This window comes from Prunus avium, chromosome 7, assembly GCF_965620075.1.
Source record: "Prunus avium chromosome 7, drPruAviu1.hap1.1, whole genome shotgun sequence".
Classification (NCBI taxonomy): Eukaryota; Viridiplantae; Streptophyta; class Magnoliopsida; order Rosales; family Rosaceae; genus Prunus; species Prunus avium.
Genome location: NC_142290.1, coordinates 22572964 through 22591499, shown reverse-complemented (window position 1 = coordinate 22591499; position 18536 = coordinate 22572964). Strand labels below are relative to the sequence as shown.

The 18536-nt window shown below is 36.5% G+C and overlaps 1 protein-coding gene across 1 annotated transcript; it reads left to right on the top strand.

Annotated features, from left to right (window-relative positions):
• The first annotated feature begins 746 nt into the window (after positions 1–746).
• On the top strand, positions 747–18536 carry LOC110768463 (SH3 domain-containing protein). The gene is made up of 27 exons (XM_021972195.2): positions 747–1134; positions 1230–1544; positions 1650–1709; positions 1809–1901; positions 2608–2836; positions 3164–3270; positions 3904–3966; positions 4989–5089; positions 5487–5581; positions 5696–5716; positions 6912–7007; positions 7118–7238; positions 7425–7568; positions 7816–8012; positions 8731–9002; positions 10180–10281; positions 11233–11409; positions 11515–11703; positions 12204–12445; positions 12520–12666; positions 13436–13652; positions 15394–15522; positions 15596–15712; positions 16965–17039; positions 17122–17301; positions 17538–17597; positions 17893–18536. Exons 1-27 carry the CDS (start codon positions 1129–1131, stop codon positions 17965–17967), a joined length of 3630 nt encoding a protein of 1209 aa, XP_021827887.1. The 5' UTR covers positions 747–1128; the 3' UTR covers positions 17968–18536.

Below are 18536 nucleotides of genomic sequence, written 5' to 3'. Positions count from 1 at the left end.
AGGGGTATTCCAGATCGTGGTGGACTTTTCATCTGTCATATTTCTGCTTCTTCTGAATGAGAGGTAAATCATTGATTCTTGTTAACTTGTTTTTGCTTAAATTTTCTTTTACTTTAGAGGAATGCTAGGCGATAACTGGCCTTTTTTAATCATGCGCGTTGGGCGACGGCCAATTTGGCATTGATGTGCTATGAAAATAATCGCTGTCAGATTTGCTGTGAGAGAAATCAACTGTAAGAGAAAGCAGTTTGGCGTTTGATAAACTTTTTGTTAAAAATGTTGTTGGTATTGATTCCCGCATAAACAGAAAATGATTGCCACATAATCATTAAACCTAGCGTCTCTTCGAAACTGATGAATGCATAATTAGAAAATGAAAGCACCTCATTAGTTGCTTTCCCTTATAGCTTTCTCTCACAACAACTTTTAACAATAAGTGATTTTATCATAGTTTACCAAACGGGCCGAGCTTCCCAAATTTTTTTAAAAATCATTTATCACTCCAAATAAGCAATGCCAAACGGGCACTTATAAATTTTCAATTTTCATTTATTTTTATAATTGTATATTTCTAGATACACATTTTTCATGATGCGATTTACAAAGTCTTTTTTTCACTATTGTGTTTTGCTAGATTCCGTCTCAACAGTTTTTTTTTATAGAGCTACTAAGGAAAAAACAGTAAACTGCCATTTTGCCCTATAAGTTATCATCCAATTGAGAATTAACTCCCAAATTATTTTTTCCTGAGGATACGAGCTATTTAGAAATGGTCAATCTCTCTCAACTCTTAAATTTTCGAACTTCATCCAATTTTCTGTAAAAAATAGGTTTAAAAAACAGAACAAAATACAATTTTTTAAAAAAGAAACAAAATTGGTTCCGTCCCCGGCATCTACCAGCTTTCCCTCTCCAATCTCCCTGCGTTGGCCCGCCAGATTTACATCGGCTCTCTCTCTCTCATCATCTCCGATCACTGGCCTCTCTCTCTCTCTGTGTCATCTCAGCGAAGTCAAAAGGTCTCAAAACAACATTCTTCCCCAGTTCCCTTCTCTCTGTGTCATCTCAGCCTAGTCGAACAGCAAGTACTTCTCACTCTCTCTCCCTGATTGCAAAAGCAGCTTAACCATGGCGGTAAAGCACCTGATCACGAGATGCCCTCTCACTCCCGCATTTTCCTCTTTCTTTTTTTGTTGCCAATTTGAGAATTTATGGTGTTTTTACTTCAGGACTCGTCAGGGACGACGCTGATGGATCTGATAACGGCGGACCCATCCACAGCGTCGGCCTCCGCCTCCACAACGACGTCGTCTTCGGCGTCGACTCAGCCGGCTCAGTCTTCTGGTTATGCAGCTTCGCCGCCAAAAAGCAGCTCCGGTGGTCTTCCGACGGCTTTGGGGAAGCCAGCTGGAGAGAAAAGGTCGAAGAGGGCTGCGCTGATGCAGATCCAAAACGACACCATCTCTGCCGCTAGAGCTGCGTTGAATCCCGTACGCACCAACATCAACATCTTGCCTCAGAAGCACAAGCAGAAGCAGAAGAAGGTCCAAACACGAAACCTCTTCTTCGCTTATCCTTTTTCTTCATATGTTCTAGAATTGTCTCTCAGTTCTCATCTGTTTAGCATTTGGTGTTAATTGCAATTGCAGCCTGTTTCATATGCACAACTTGCGAGGAGCATTCACGAATTAGCTGCTGCATCCGATCAGGTAACCATTGCCCACCTATTTTTGTAGATTTTTCTTTCTTTTTTATTTATTTGAAAATTCAAGTTTTGTTTGTTTTCCATTTTTCTTCATTGTGAATAGAAAAGTTCCCAGAAGCAGTTAGTGAATCACGTCTTTCCCAAGCTTGCGGTGTACAATTCTGTTGACCCTTCGGTTGCACCTTCCCTTCTCATGGTATATTTCTATTATTCACATGTTATTTGCATATAATGTCCTTCATATGATATTCAATTGCGTTTGCAATTGTTCTTTTAACTATTCTATCTTGTCCAAGTTCCGATATATGCACGTATTTAGCTTATTGCTGGGATGCAGTTACACATAATTCAATGTGATTATATGAAAATCTGTAAATTGTTCGTTTGCTTTGTTTTTTCCCTTCCCCTAGTTCCACATTATGCCATGCTCTTTTTTTAATGACAATGCGATGCCTCTAGTCACAAGTGCCAAAGTAGATATGAGATATGTCCTTCTATCCACCTTCTGTTGTGCACTTGGCATAGACATAAAATATTTAGCACATCAGTTCAATAGCCCCACATTGTTAGGCCAGTTCCATATGTCTGAAAGGACCTTAACTATCATGTAAGGTTTATGAGGTGGTACTGGGAGGACAACATGTCCCCTATAGCTAAAGTTAGGCACATGGAACTTGATGGACTGGGTTGGAGTTTACTGAAGAATGGAAAATATGAATTCACAATTTATTACCATGAGTCCTGCATATCTCTTAACAACAATTTTTTTTTGAAAAACCAATATGCACAATCGGTTAACAATAAATCCACCAAAAAATCAATATACATTGAATTTAATAACTGATAAATCAATTGTATGGTTTAAAGCAATGTTTTTTTATAAGTGTTCATTCGTGATGCAGCTCAATCAGCAGTGTGAGGATAGGAGTGTTCTGCGATATGTCTATTATTACTTGGCCAGAATTTTATCAGATACTGGCGCACAAGGTGTAAGCACTGGTGGTGGGATCCCAACTCCAAACTGGGATGCTTTAGCTGACATCGATGCTGTTGGAGGGGTGACTAGAGCTGATGTTGTACCAAGAATAGTAAATCAGCTAACAACAGAGGCATCAAATGCTGAAGCAGAATGTAGAGTATTTTTTTAGATTTTGCGTGTATTTTAATAATGTTTTGTGTGTCTTTTTATCACTGCATCTCATGGTTGCCCCATTGTTGCATTGTTGGTGTAGTTTATAGTGGAATGTTGTCTATCATGAGAACTCACTGCACAAAGTTCTGTATTCCAACACATACTTGTGGGATTTGGGAAGAGAATTCGGGAACATATTCTTAAACAGGGAAAAAGTAATTGCATTATTTCTTAATATGTCCTTGTTGTTAAAATTGGCCATGGGTGTGTTTTAAAAGTGGATATATAGGTTTTTTTTATTAATGTTAATTTTTTTTTTTTTGAAGTTCATGCCCGAAGACTGCAAGCTTTAAAGGCTCTTACATATGCTCCTTCAACCAATTCTGAAATATTGTCCAAATTGTACGAAATTGTGTTTGGCATTCTTGATAAGGTATCACTTTCGGTTCTTTCATATAAACTCATTTGTTTCTTGCCATAGGGGTATTATGTATGTCTGAATCATCTGTAGAACTTTGTTCTTGATAGTAAAAGACTAATTTTGGTGTCGAGTAACATTGGCCAGCCAACCATATATAGCCAAACAAAAGGATCAGATGTCAGAGGGAACTCTAAGCTTTATGAAGTTCTGTTGTTATGGCGACTAACATATTTGCCTGTCTTTATGCCTTTGGCAAATCCAAATTTCTTAATGTTGTTGTGGGCATTGAACATCTTGTATGGTTTGACTAGTGGATTTGGATATCAAAAGAAGATTGTTAGGGCTTGTATTTTTGTTTATTGTAAGCAAACAGTTCTGGTCATGAATGCCTGTGGATGTTGCAGATCGATACGGCTTGAGATTGAATTTAACTTCTATTAATACCATATATTGTTCAGTACACATACAACATTTGGCTTCAGAGAATATTCAAGATATTGATCTTTTTTCTCTCTCTCTTGGAATAAGTATCAGACAGATAATGGCTATCTGTAATGCTGTTTTTTTGTTCTTGGTTTCATGAAGATATTCTTCTTACTTTTTAATCTTTTAAATCCTTGTGTTTATATGTATATTAATTTTTAGGTTGCTGATGGCTCACAAAAACGCAAGAAAGGTGTGTTTGGGACTAAAGGTGGCGATAAGGAGGTAAAGTACATCTCCTCAAGTTTTCTTGTTATTAATTTTTCTACTGAAAGGCTTGGAGTTGTATTTCATGGTGGGTTCCTCTACTTGTGTGGCATTAGTGTTTTTTTTTAATTCTTATGAGCTAGAGTACACAAACACACCTCATTGCCAACACTTACTAGTGGGTCACAAAGTTTTTCGTAAATTTTCTGTTTAGTTATGTACATGGTTTTAAAAATCGGCAAAGGAGCTTTTGTCTGTGGAAGGTAGATTCTGGATGTCGTTCTAATTGCAAATGCTGTGGTGGAGGAAGTGAGGAAGAAGAAGAAAGATGGGCTGGTGTTTAAGATAGACTTTGTGAAGCCCTATGATCATGTGGATTGGTACTTTTTGGATTTTGTTTCGGAAGATAAAGGGCTTTGGGGAAGTCTGGAGAAAGTGAATGTTTGAAATAGTTATGAACAGACCTAGGGATAAATTTGGCCCTGCAAGGGGTCTGAGACGAGGAGATCCACTCTTACCTTTCGTATTCGCTTTGGTAGTAGATGAGCTAAGCAAAATGGTGGATAGAGCAGTGAAGTGCAGCTTTAAAGAGTTTTTCAGTAGAAGAGTAGTGGCAAAATCTCATCTGCAATTTGTGGACGACAACATAATTTTTCTTTCAGGGGAAGATCTCTCAGGACTGAAAATTAATAGAGCTAAGTGCTCAATTGTGGGGATCAACACCTAAGATGGGAGAGGTGGCCAATGAAAGATTTGGGATGCTGCTGGGTGGGAACCCAAAGATCTTCTGGGATCAGGTGGTGGAATAGCTGGAGAGGAGATTAGAGGGTTGGAAGAAAGCTTTTGTGTCAGGGCTTCAGGCTAACCCTAATCCAATCAGTCCTGAGCAGCTTGCCAAGTTATTACCTCTCTGTCTTGCCAAGTTTCCCAAGAAAATTCTTCTATTATGCACCTGCATTTTTATTGTTCCTTAGCTTATGGTCAATGAATTTCTCCAACTATGCTGATAACTTATATGTTTAATTTTTTTTCAACTTCAGTTCATCATCAGGACTAACTTGCAATATGCCGCCCTAAGTGCTTTGAGGAGACTTCCGTTGGATCCAGGAAACCCGGCATTTCTATATCGTGCTGTTCAAGGGTATGTTTTCCTTCATTCTGGTAGTCAACATTTGATTGCATAAAGTTGTTGCTTGGAACATTTCTCTGTATCAATTTCCTTATATAGTTGCATGTGGCACATACACCATTTCCATTTGGTTTTTTTTTTTGGTCATATATGTATTTTCACTATGCATGAGTTGAAGTTTTGGTGGAAGAACTCTGTTTCAATCCAACGGTTTTATCTTTTTCATTTATGATTTCTGTTTTCCTCATGTCCTCTTTTATGCTTTCAATCTGTTTTTACTTATCCCTCAACTTGCAACACTGATTTTATTTTCTTAGCTACTTCATGATTACTGGGGTATTTTTAGAAATTTGGCCCTTGTATTGTGAAATTGATTCTCCAAGTCTAACAAGTTTGTGTTTCCCTTCAGAATTTCATTTGCTGATCCTATTGCTGTAAGGCATGCCTTGGAAATTCTATCTGAGCTATCTACAAAAGACCCTTATGCAGTTGCAATGGCCTTAGGTGATTTGATTATTTTAACCTTTCAAATATTTCGCATTCCTATTGTGCTATTTAATTATGAGACTAATTAGTTTTTATGCTTCTAATGCTTTACAATGTTTTACCTTTATGCAGGGAAACATGCAGAGCCTGGAGGTATTCTTCCCAATTTTTGTTGTCTTATTCTGTTATTGTTTTTTAAGAAGGGTTCTTTGTTCAATGTGGCATGTACTGATATTTACATAAACAAAAAGTTTTATATTTCTAATTATGATGCCCAAATTGAGAGCAAAATTTCTTAAATCTTAGGCTGTGTTCCTAGTTCAAATGACAGGGTTGTATATGGTTGACTTACATTGTTCAAACAACAGGCTGTGTTCCATTGCTCATCTGATTTCTTGACTTATTGCTAACATTTCATATATCATCTGGTCAATGGCTGCTGCAATTTGCATAATTTTCTGCATAACCATAGCTAAGTGAAAGAAATTCCCAAAGGTACCTACCTAGCTGTTTTTTTTAAATATTTTTTTTATACCCGGAAATCCAACAATCCGCAAAGAGGACACAGCTTTGAAACTGGGGCCCCTGGTTGAACCCTACAATCTTTGGGAGGATAGGTGCCTTTGGGGGTTTTGAACCTCAGACCACAAGGGAGCAAACCATAGGCTTGAGCATTTCAAGTAACCCCTCGTTGGTAGTTACCTACCTAGCTATTTGCTAGCGTTTCCTGCCTCCCAAAGGTTGTAGGGTTCAGTTGGGGGCCCCATTTTCAAATTGTGTCCGCAATGCAGATTGGTGGATTTCTGGGTGTAAAAAAAAAGAAAGAAATCTGGATTTGTGTAATTAATTGGAAAAATAGAAGTTGATTGATTAACACTGGGTCTAATTTGTACCCTTTTTGCTTAATTAAGTTTTGTTTCGTATTCCGGAAAAGAAAAAGACAACGGGATCTAATTATTACAATGGAAAAAGAGCCTTTAGTTTGGGACAGGGCTTTCTAGCCAATCCTTTTAATTGGAGGTTTGTTAATATAGGTGACTAGAACGTTTCAAAATATTTATATCTCTGATGTTTATACTTTACACTTTAATAAATTGTTTATCCTGTTGTACTTGTATGAAAATGAAGAAATAAAAGACTTGTTATGTTCCGAGATATGTTCTTACAATGAATTTTGTGAGATTTCTGGTCGTATCTGGTTTGATGCCATTTTAGGTTGCTCATTTATCTAGAAAGGTTTTTTTTATAAATATTTTTTATTTTTATAAACATTAGTTTATTATCCTAATATGCTTAATCAATTATTCTTACTTCATTTTTTAGTACCTTACTTTGTTCTATATATCAGGGGCTTTGCAGGATGTCCTCCATTTACATGATGTTCTTGCTAGAGTCGCTCTAGCAAGGTTGTGCTATACAATTTCTAGAGCACGAGCCTTGGATGGTATCTATATATGATGAATTCTTCACTTTTCTTTCTTTATTTAATGTATTTGTTTCCCTTTAAGTTGTATGATTTATGTTTGTTGTTTCTTGAAAATGTTATGTCTATAGAGAGAGCTGATATTCGATCTCAGTTCAATTCTGTGCTTTATCAACTCCTCCTGGATCCCAGCGAAAGAGTCTGTTTTGAGGCAATCTTATGTATATTGGGGAAACACGATAGTGCAGAGAGGTGTCTCTTAAACCTTACTTTTATATTTCAATTTCATCCCTTTTTCCATATCACAAGGTTATAATTGGATGGTAGATTGTTGCATAACTGGTGTTGTACCCACCTACTTATTCACCCTGATATAATATTTTTTTTCCTTAAATTGATTTATTTCTAATTTTATTTCTTTACCTTTTTATAATGTAGGACCGAAGAGCGAGCTGCTGGATGGTACCGATTAACTAGGGAGATTCTCAAGTTGCCAGAAGCACCTTCTGTTAAGGATTCCTCCAAAGATAAAGCTCAGAAGACAAGGCGTCCACAACCCCTTATTAAACTTGTAATGAGAAGGTTTAAGGATCTCTCTCTCTCTTTCTCTCTCTCTCTCTCTCTCTGTGTGTGTCTCTCTCCCTGTCTGTCTGTTTGTCTATCTTTCTAGCTCTCTTGTTTTGATATCAAAAGCATCTGAAATAACGTTGAGAGGTCGAGCATCTTTTCATATGTAGGAGTCTGTTGAACTTAAAAGTTTGTCAATGACTCTCTTTTTGAACTGATTTAAATCATATTCTATTGATTCCATGTGTCCTGGTTTATTCAGGTTGGAGAGTTCTTTCCGTAGTTTCTCTAGGCCAGTACTCCATGCAGCAGCAAGAGTTGTGCAAGAGATGGGGAAAAGTCGGGCTGCTGCATTTTCTCTAGGCATACAGGATATTGATGAAACAGTGCATGTCAATACATTTTCTGAGACTCTCGATTCACAGGATTTGGATAGTACTGAAACCTCACATCCCGAAAGTAATTATTCTACCTTTTTTTTTGTTTTTTAATCTTTTGACATGATCTCTTGTAACCTTTTAGTTACTGCTCCATGTCTTCCATAGAATCTTTCATGTAATGGTTTAGAAGATCCTTGATCATATTCTGATGATTTCGATTCTAGGCTGCCAAAAAAATTGAATGGCCTTCTGAGATATGTATGTGGTGTTTAGTTGATTAATGTAGCTATGCAGGTTAGTCACTGGAAATGTTTGATTAATTGGGTAATAGGTACCATAGAAGCATAGGGCATCATTAAAGTGCTTGTAAAATTGTCATTAATTGATAAAGAGTATGCTATGAATTTTACAACTTGTCCCCTATATTGCACTGCTACTTTTTATCAGTGAGAGTACGTTTCCTGTCAAGAAAAAAAGTAGGCTGCGAGTTCTGCAGTAAATGCACAGGACTTCTATTCATCCTACCTGTATCATTTTTTCTTATTTTAAATTTTATTGATTCTGAGTTTGATATAAAAAAGAAGACCCTAATTGTTTAGTGAGTTGAAAGGTTGTTTTATATGGAAAAGCAATAAGTGAGAGTAGTGAAACCAGTACAGTGGATTTTATTGTTTGCTTTCATTTTTTAATAGTGATGTGCTTTTATATATTTTCAAAGGAGTGAAAGTAGTACAGTGGATTGTGATCTTATTCTGTTCCTTGTTTTCCCTTCCCACCACATTTTCTTTTACACATAGGTATCCGAAGAACTTCTTCTTTATCTACTGGAGTAGGTGGCAAGGATACAATTGCTAGTTTGTTAGCTTCATTGATGGAAGTTGTGCGGACAACTGTGGCGTGTGAGTGTGTTTATGTTCGATCAATGGTAATTAAGGCACTGATCTGGATGCAAAGTCCCCATGATTCGTTTGATCAACTAGAATCTATTATTGCATCAGAGCTTTCTGATCCAGCTTGGCCAGCCACACTATTGAATGATATTTTACTCACATTGCATGCTCGTTTTAAGGTATGTGTGGACCAAAAAGTAACTCATGGTGTGGCATTTGTTTGGAAGTGCATATGTGTAGAAATCTTTATATATATATACCAACTTGTATTAATGAACTTCAAATACAGTACAAAGATGCGGTCGAAGCTATCCACCGACTAACAATAGAAATACAAAAACTAAACCACCATCCACAAACCAGAACAATTTCGCACATCCAATGACAGCTAATGAGGAATCCCTAAAGAACAAATCCAAACACGAAAAGATCAAACTAACCAAATCCTAGGTAACTGCTTCTCCCCAATCAGACCGTAATAGAAGGTATATTACTAAAATCATGTGAAACTGAAGCCCTGCATGACCAAATTCTGACTTTAATTTATTGTACGCATTTGTATTTTTACATGAGCAATTTTAACTAACTTCACCATCTTATTTCCTGCTGCTTATAACATAAAGTATTCATTACTATGGAAAATTGATTATGTACTGATATGTCAGAATTCAATGAATAATCAGGGGAATGGATGCTATTTTTGATTTTATAATATAAAGTATCTTTTACATAAAAAAAAAAATTGTAATAATTAACAAGGACCCGAATTAAAGTCTCGGACGAATTGCGACCTGAAATACCGTACCATGTCTACGCCCAACTAATCTGTACCACAGAAACTAGTGAGCCTCATACCCGTTCCCATTCCATGTATTGTATCGTTCCCGGTACCAGGTAACATTGATATGTCAAAGGGTAAGGCGATTGAAATCTGCAATTGCATTGTTCAATTGAAGAATAAATTGAATGGTAGAATAGTGCTAAAGGACAATAATGAATCAATATTGGAGGAAAGGAAAAAACATGACCTGCCAGTGATGACATTATCAAAGTATTGAAGCCAGTTGAAATTGTAGGTTGTCAACTGTCAGTTGGATTTCACATTTTAGAGTATATTTTGTTCTATTAGGCATTGAGTATAGAAGTAGTGGAGCACTAGTAATTGGATGGGAGGTTGGGAGCGGGAATTAACCATACCCTGTCTAACTTATCTTTCTGGTAGTGAAATCAACGGTGCACAAGGATATCTAAACTAACTCTATTCCCAAAATTCCAATATAAGGGTTTTCTTTAATTTCTTTAGTGGGGAACTTGCCATTTATTAAGTCTAAATAAGCTTTAAATATGTCTTATTAGGCGACCCCAGATATGGCTGTCACTCTTCTTCAAATCGCCAGGATCTTTGCAACTAAAGCTCCTGGGAAGATTGATGCTGATGTATTACAACTACTGTGGAAGGTAATTTCCTTCAATCCTCACTACAGGCAGTTCTTATCTACTTAAAATGTAATTCTGTATGTCTTTTCCACTGTATATTTTCCTTGCATTTCTTTTAGTAAAGTCTGTGTTTAGTGTAGAATAATTTATTTCTGTATGTTTTCCCACTGCTGCTTTGTGCATAGTTAGTCAATTATCATGATATGTTTTCCTTACTTTTTTTCTTTTTCACTTTGTTTTATTGTTACTTTTATAGGCTTGGGTCAGTTATGATGATATGGTAACATTGTCCCACCAAAATGAGCTAGAGGATATAGGATACCAGTGCAGTTATGAAATATGTAAAGCATGTATCTTACAGTTCTAACATTAGAATACTGCAACTTTAACAATGATGCCTTAGGGAAAGTGCGGATCATGTACTCCTACATTGCCCACTAACATTAAATTTGTGGTTGTACTTGTTAAGAGAGTGAGTTGGGTTATTCCAGCACACGGTCACAATATAAGGACCTTTATTTTTCTTATATTTATTTGCATTAGAAGTCGGCTGTGTGTTATTTTCAATTAGGTTACCCTGTATTGTTTCTTTGTAGTGTTTTTTTTTCCGGGTAGTTTACCAGATTTTGCAGGTGTTAAGTTGGACTTCTGGTGCACCCCCACCCTTCGTACATATTTGTTCTTAATAAAATTTATGTTTCTTCTAAACTTTATGTTTCAAGTGCTGCTCTGTTTGTTGTAGTTTGTACTTTATGATTGAATCCTTGTCCACCATTTAGAACGTTTGATTTGTGTTAATAAAAGTTCCTTTCTTGTCTAAAGAAGAAAAAAAACTGACTTGGAACTGAAACTTTGTGATGTGTTTTTCATATCGTTAACCTGAATGTGATGATTTCTTTCTTCATTTTTATGGTGAAATTATATTAGTGATTGTTTCAATTCGATTGGTTATTACAACTGTTCCAATTCCAGACATGTCTCGTTGGAGCTGGTCCTGATGGGAAACACACTGCATTAGAAGCGGTTACCATAGTTCTTGATTTACCGCCACCACAGCCTGGGTCAATGTTGGGCCTTACATCAGTGGACAGGGTATCTGCATCTGATCCAAAGTCAGCTTTGGCATTGCAGAGATTAGTACAAGCAGCAGTAAGCATCTTTTTAATCAGCAGATGCTTTATTTGTTCCTCTTCCAATTTATCCATCAAGTAACTGAATTTTTATTTATTTATTGCTGAATAAATGTACTTTTAGGTATGGTTTCTTGGAGAGAATGCAAACTATGCTGCTTCTGAGTATGCCTGGGAATCCGCAACCCCTCCTGGTACTGCATTGATGATGCTAGATACAGATAAAATGGTTGCTGCTGCCAGCTCTCGGAATCCTACTCTAGCTGGTGCACTGACTAGGCTGCAAAGATGCGCATTTAGTGGCAGCTGGGAGGTATTAGCTTCCACCTCAGTATCAGCCATTTATCATTTCAACACAAGTTTATTGCCTCTATCTTAGAACGATAAAAAGGTTAATTAAGTACTAGTTTTAGCCACCCTGCCTTTACTAGCGTAGGTCTCCCAATGTTAAGGGTTGTAATGATCTATTGAGGGATGATTTCTAAAGCATTGGGACAATGGTAATGGTAGTTAGAACATTGTTATACCTTTCCTGTTGGTGGTTCTAGGACTATGAAGCTCCAATTATCCAATTTTGCATAGAATCTTTTTTCTTCCTTATACCATATTTTTGGTTCTTTCACACTTGTTTTTCTGTACAAACAAATTTGTTGACATGTGGACTCACCCTCTACTTATTTGGGAAAGGGCAATGGCTTTTCGCCCAGCGACTATGGGAATCTATACACATGAACACACAAATTTGTTAACTGTGAACTCACCCTCTACTTGTTTGTTCCTCTTATATGTTGTTCGTTCCATTGGGTTCTCCAGGTTCGTATTATTGCTGCTCAAGCTCTTACAACTATGGCAATAAGGTCTGGTGAACCTTTTAGGCTACAGATCTATGAATTTTTACACACGTTAGCACAAGGGGGAGTGCAGTCTCAGTTTTCTGAGATGCATCTCAGTAATGGGGAAGATCAAGGAGCTAGTGGCACAGGCCTTGGAGTTCTAATAAATCCCATGATAGAGGTTCTTGATGAAATGTATAGAGCACAAGATGATTTGATCAAGTAAGTGATACAAAATTTTCTTGAAATGTGTCATATATTTTTTAGTTATTCACGTTAGTTTGCTTTGTGGACAGGGAAATACGCAACCATGACAATGCTAATAAGGAATGGACAGATGAAGAACTTAAGAAACTATACGGAACTCATGAAAGGTTGCTTGATCTTGTTTCGCTGTTCTGTTACGTCCCAAGAGCAAAGTATCTGCCTTTGGGGCCAATAAGGTACAAATTCGTTTACACTGCCATAGCCTAGGTGTTGTATTTGAGAGAATAAGAGGTGTGATTTTTTTGGTGTGTGTAAAAATTTGTTATGAAATGTGGAGGTGCAATTTTCCAGTTCCTTTAGCAAATGTCTGCCTTTTGTAAGAATGCTTTACTCAGATATGGTTGACTTTAGTTTCTGCCTCTCTGTTATATAGGTAGAAGCAGAATTCCTCAAATGTGTTATCTATTTACTAAGCACAATGTTAATTTTATAATGTCTTTCATTTTTCTGCACAATTTCAATGCACATTTATTGAGCATTTGTTCTTCCCATTTCTCCCATGCCCTTTCTTCTCGTGTCTAACTGACATGCCAAATAACCGAGGTTGAAAATTGCGATGTCGGTGGAAATAATTGTGGTCCAAATTTCGGAGCAAATATTGGTGGAAATATCAGAAAAAATAAAACTAATTATCAATATTTTTATGAGGTGAATACAGAAGAAAGTTTAGTATGATCCTTCTAACCATTTGAAGGATGTCCCGTTTATTATGAGCATGATTCAAGAGTAAGGGGGTAATTTACAACTAATTTCTGCCTACAAATCATATTAATGAAGGATTGACTATGTCAATATCTTTGGTCTAAAATATTATGAGATGATTCATACATACTAGAACTCTATTTCCAGTTGAACAGCAAGTGAGATTTCTTGTTAACATGGGTTTTACCTTTTTTTTCTTCCTCTGCATTTCTTATTTAGTTCCCCTTCATAATCTTATGACAGTGCAAAACTGATCGACATCTACCGCACACGGCACAATATTAGTGCATCAACCGGTCTGAATGATCCAGCTGTTGCTACTGGAATTTCTGATCTTATTTATGAATCTAAACCAGCAGCTGAAGAGTCTGATATGCTTGATGATGACCTTGTAAATGCTTGGGCAGCAAACCTTGGTGATGATGGACTGCTAGGAAATAATGCACCGGCAATGAGCAGGGTAACAAGTTTAATTGATTTAACATTAAAGCTTAACTTTTGGTTTGTTTATAGAAGTATGAATCTAAAAACAGAACACTATCAACCTGAAATTATTTTAAAATACATTTAGTCCTGACTGATATTTAGACATTTATCACCTCTTATGTTTCTATACAAAAGCTGAATTTGAAAATTAACAGTAATTATATAATTCCGATTGAGAGATCTATAAACATATTACTTTAAGTTCTTTCCCATGTTGTATCTTATAATCTAACTTTTAGGAGTTTGAGTGAGGGAATTTGTAGAATTTTCTGAATTTATGTCTTTTATTGTACTCGGAGACTTATAACTTTGGGCTATTCAGGGATCTGGGCCATTTCTTGCAAGTCCTTTTTTGTTTGATTGCTAGACAATCAGGCTTTATCACCTTTTCTAGATAGTCCTTTTTTGTCTATACACACATGCTGAATTTGACAATTAACAGTATTTGTAATTCAGATTTGAGAGATTATAAGTTTCTACCCTTGTTTATCATATAATCCAAAGTTTATGTTTTCTGGTAGTTGCACTCATCTTTAAACCCATAATTCAGCTGGACTTGTGATGCAGGATGCGTAGGACCTAAATTTATTAGTTTCCTAGATTCTCTAGTTTTCCAAATTCTAGTAGGATTTCTACTTTTCCAGATTTCTAGTTTTAAGTTTCCTATTTTATTTGGGTTAGGATTTCTGTTTAAGCAAGGGATTTTTATCCTATTATTTGTAGGTTTTAGTTTGCAATAAATACCCCCATGTAGCTCTTTAAAATTCAGATTTGGATATTGAGTAAACCTTCTCTTAAAACTATGTGATTTCTGTCCTTTGCGGTTCTCTGATTTCGGTCCTTTCTTTCGTCCCCTTGATCTATATTTTCGTCTCCTCGACCTCCAATATTCTTCTCTATTCTATCGTTTAAGTGTTTAATCTAATACCTGTGGGCTGTACTACATCAACTTGTTTGTGAACATGTCTTGTAAGTACCCGACAACTAAGTGAATGATCCTTTATTTTCTTTAAATCTGTAAATGAGAAGGCATCTATCATTAAATAATCACAACTTTAGTATATTATTGAATTATTTAAACCTAAAGATATGAAGTTTTTAAATAATTTTGTAATGTAGGAGCTTTTGGTACGTTAATAATGGAAAGAATAATATGCGTAGGAATTCTAACCGACATAGTTTAGGACATCTAAGACATTGATCATGAGGCATAGAAAGACTCAACGACATAAGCCTCCAAAACAATAGGCCTGAAATCCACGTCTAAATTGCATTAATTACACAAAAGGTGCAAAGACTAGATTATGTGGTGCTTGGATGAGCTTATTCATGGTACTTAAGCTTAGCTTCTCAATCACATACTAATTGGTGAATGGATGTAACTGTTTAATGGAAACACACAATTTATCCTTTTTTCTGCTGAAAATATAGACAGTCATCTAGTCTTTAGTTAGATATTATATTGTTACATGGTTGGGGCAGGTACCTTCTGCTTTGATCCCCGACACAGGCTGGCTGTTTGTTCTATAGTTCAAAGAATGGCTTCCTCAATTTGTTTCCAGTCTTGATTTCTTGTAATAATTTTACTTATTGATTTAAGAAAGTAGATTTTGGACTATTGTTGTTAAATTTTGTATTTAACTTGTTTGCACCATTCATTTGCTACTCTTGATCCATTTCAAATGGATGATTATTTCACCTCTACTTCCTGTTAGGTTAATGAATTTCTTGCTGGTGCTGGAACCGATGCTCCTGATGTTGATGAAGAAAACATAATCTCTAGGCCTTCAGTTAGTTATGATGATCTGTGGGCAAAGACACTTTTAGAGACTTCTGAGCTAGAGGTATGTGTTCCTGACTGAGCATTCATGTTTACATTGAGAAGGTTGTCACTAATTTTATTCATTTGGATTGTAGGAAGATGATGGGAGGTCATCTGGGACATCTTCCCCAGAATCAACGGGATCAGTTGAAACTTCCATATCATCCCACTTTGGTGGAATGAACTACCCTTCACTTTTCAGTTCACGGCCAGTAAGAGATGCATTGATCAATTTCAATTTTTTTTTTTGGGGGTTTCTTTTAATAAACTTATGTTTTTACAGTATTTTAAACAGCTACAAATCTTTGCCCAGGTTCTAGTACTAAGACTGCGTAATTAGGCTCTAGAACTTTAATACAGTGCCTAGTTCTTAGGTTTTAACAATATGAACACTAGGATCCAGATACTGAAGATGACCACGTTAAGGTTCATCAGTAATTTTGTACCATGAATATATGCTAAATATGTTATTCTTTTTCTAATATTCTGTTACAGTCCTTGGCATATGCACACCATGAAGTTGGTGCAACCATGACTTGATGGAAATATAGTACTTATGTCTTTAAGATTTAATTTTTGAATCAGACTGGTGGGATATAACATTGGAATTTTTCATTTCTCAAATTTACCCTCTTCCACATAAACTGCCGATGAAGTTCATTTTCGAGCAATTCTTGATAATATACATGAAATAATCTAAACAGTTGTTTTTGCCTTGGAAAGTAATCGAGGGAAAGAGAAATGGATAAGGGAGATAGGGAAATGTAGGAGAGAGACAAAAGGAAGGGGAGGGCCTGCACAGTTAACAAAGAGTCTGTACCAATTAACTTTTTGTCTTTTCTATTTTTGTTGGAATGTGTCAAGTTCTATTAAAAGTTATTTGTTCTATTGTTTGCTTAAGGCTCAAGACTACCGCTGGATTAAATCCAACCTCTGTTGACCATCACCTTCCCTAGCTGGAGAACAAGACTCTAAGCCCCTGCTCTTCTAGCCGGCGACCCTTTATTGTCTGCACGTGTTGATATAAAATTTTATGAGGAAAATGAGAAAACAATTTATAGTTTCATGGACCACAGGTTCTACGCATAGGATTAAATGATAGTTGGAGCTAATGAAGACGTGACTTAGGGTCTAAATGTGAGGCATATATGGAACCCTAGATACGAGGGGAGAAATGTGTCCATGGACTTTCGATTATGGGATTTGGTTGAAGCTGTATAATGTTATAATCTGTGCAAAAATGTGCTTTTAGTTTTTCAAGAACAAAAAAAATATATGAAAGAAAGAAACACCCTGTGTTAGATCTTAAAAGAGCTAAGATCAAAGCATTTTCTTTACCTGTACTAACTCACTGCCTGATTGATGCCCCGAATATTACTGAGGATTATAGATTTTTACTTGGCATACACTTTGTCATCTGCTATATAGGATTGAATTGTTTGATGAATTAATTATTTGCAACAGGAGAGGTCTGGAGGAAACAGATATACCAATCCATCTACGGGGGGTCCCTCATTCAGTGAGGGTTTAGGATCTCCAGTTAGTGCTCATTGCCTCTCATCTAGCTAGGTTTTAGTCTTATGATTCTATCAGAATTTTAATTCTTCTAATTTGTTTCCAGATTAGAGAAGAGCCTCCGCCATACTCGTCACCTGTCAGACAAAGATTTGAATCATTTGATAATCCCTTAGCTGGGCGTGGATCCCAGAGTTTTGAATCTCAAGATGACGAACGCATTTCTTCTGGAAATCCTCAACATGGAACGGCACTTTATGACTTCACGGCTGGTGGAGATGATGAGGTAAGTCTAACTCCTAGCAATTTAATGTGGACTTAAAAGTTTTTTTTTAAAATGATCCAAGGGTGTCTCACGCCTAAGTTGAGCAGGTATTTGTATTTTAAATGATAAGAAGTTTACTGGATAGAGTGTCTTGCCTTTTGCTGTGTGTGAACTATTGCTGTCTTGTCTCAGTCAGACTTGTCTGGCAGTTTCAGTTGAAACATGGAGGTGATTAATATGGTTTTCTGTCCGTGCAGTTAAATTTAACCGCGGGTGAAGATGTTGAAATCGAGTATGAAGTGGATGGCTGGTTTTATGTAAGTATATAGAGAGAATAGGACTGAATAAACACAAAAAGAAAGAGGAAAATTCTTATTCCTGCATTTTAGTCCTCCAATATCTATGAAGCAAGAATCAACCAATTAGTGTATTTTTGGATAACCTTATTTTCTTATTGTTGATGACACGTTTTTGTCCCATGAGAGGAATTTATATTTTTCATCTTGACCTCTTTTTCCCCTTTGAATGGTCATTCTCTTGCGTCCTTGCTGATGAGGCAGCATATTTATTCACGTCAGTTGCTAATGCAAGGCATTTTCACTCTTTTTACAGGTGAAGAAGAAACGCCCTGGGAGGGATGGAAAAATGGCCGGGCTGGTCCCAGTCCTCTATGTTAATCAGTCATGAATTGCAGATTGTACAAGAAAGTTTTGATCCTCTATTCTACGTTCTGCAGTGTCTTATACGGTTATCTGGTTTCTTAAAGTATCAGAGCTGCTCCAATATTTAAAGCTTTCAGTTCTCATATTGGCCGTAGGCTTGTCTATATGACTTCGAAGTTTCAATCCCTACTTTGGTGCTACATTCCAGAAGCTCCAAGTAGGTCAATATTTTAAGAGCTGCGGGAGTTCCTGAAGAATCAACCAGTGTGTGTATTAGTCATTCGTTTACAATTCTTGTTTGTATTATATTATGTTTGTTTTCCTTCTTTCACTTGTGGTTTTGATGTCGCAGCTCCTCGAAATCTAGCTAGTATTAGATCGAATGTACGGGCAACATTTTGTTTGTTTTGGCTGATTATTTGCCCGTGTATAGTGTTTTTAATCTTCACAACTTCTCATGAAACCTGAGGCTTTGCAAGGACACATCGGTATCATGGACACTCGGAAGAAATTTCTCTGCTCTGAAACATGTTATGTTGTTACTCATGCTTTCAATCTGTCTTGGAATTAATCAAATTTAATTTTGTTCAAGTA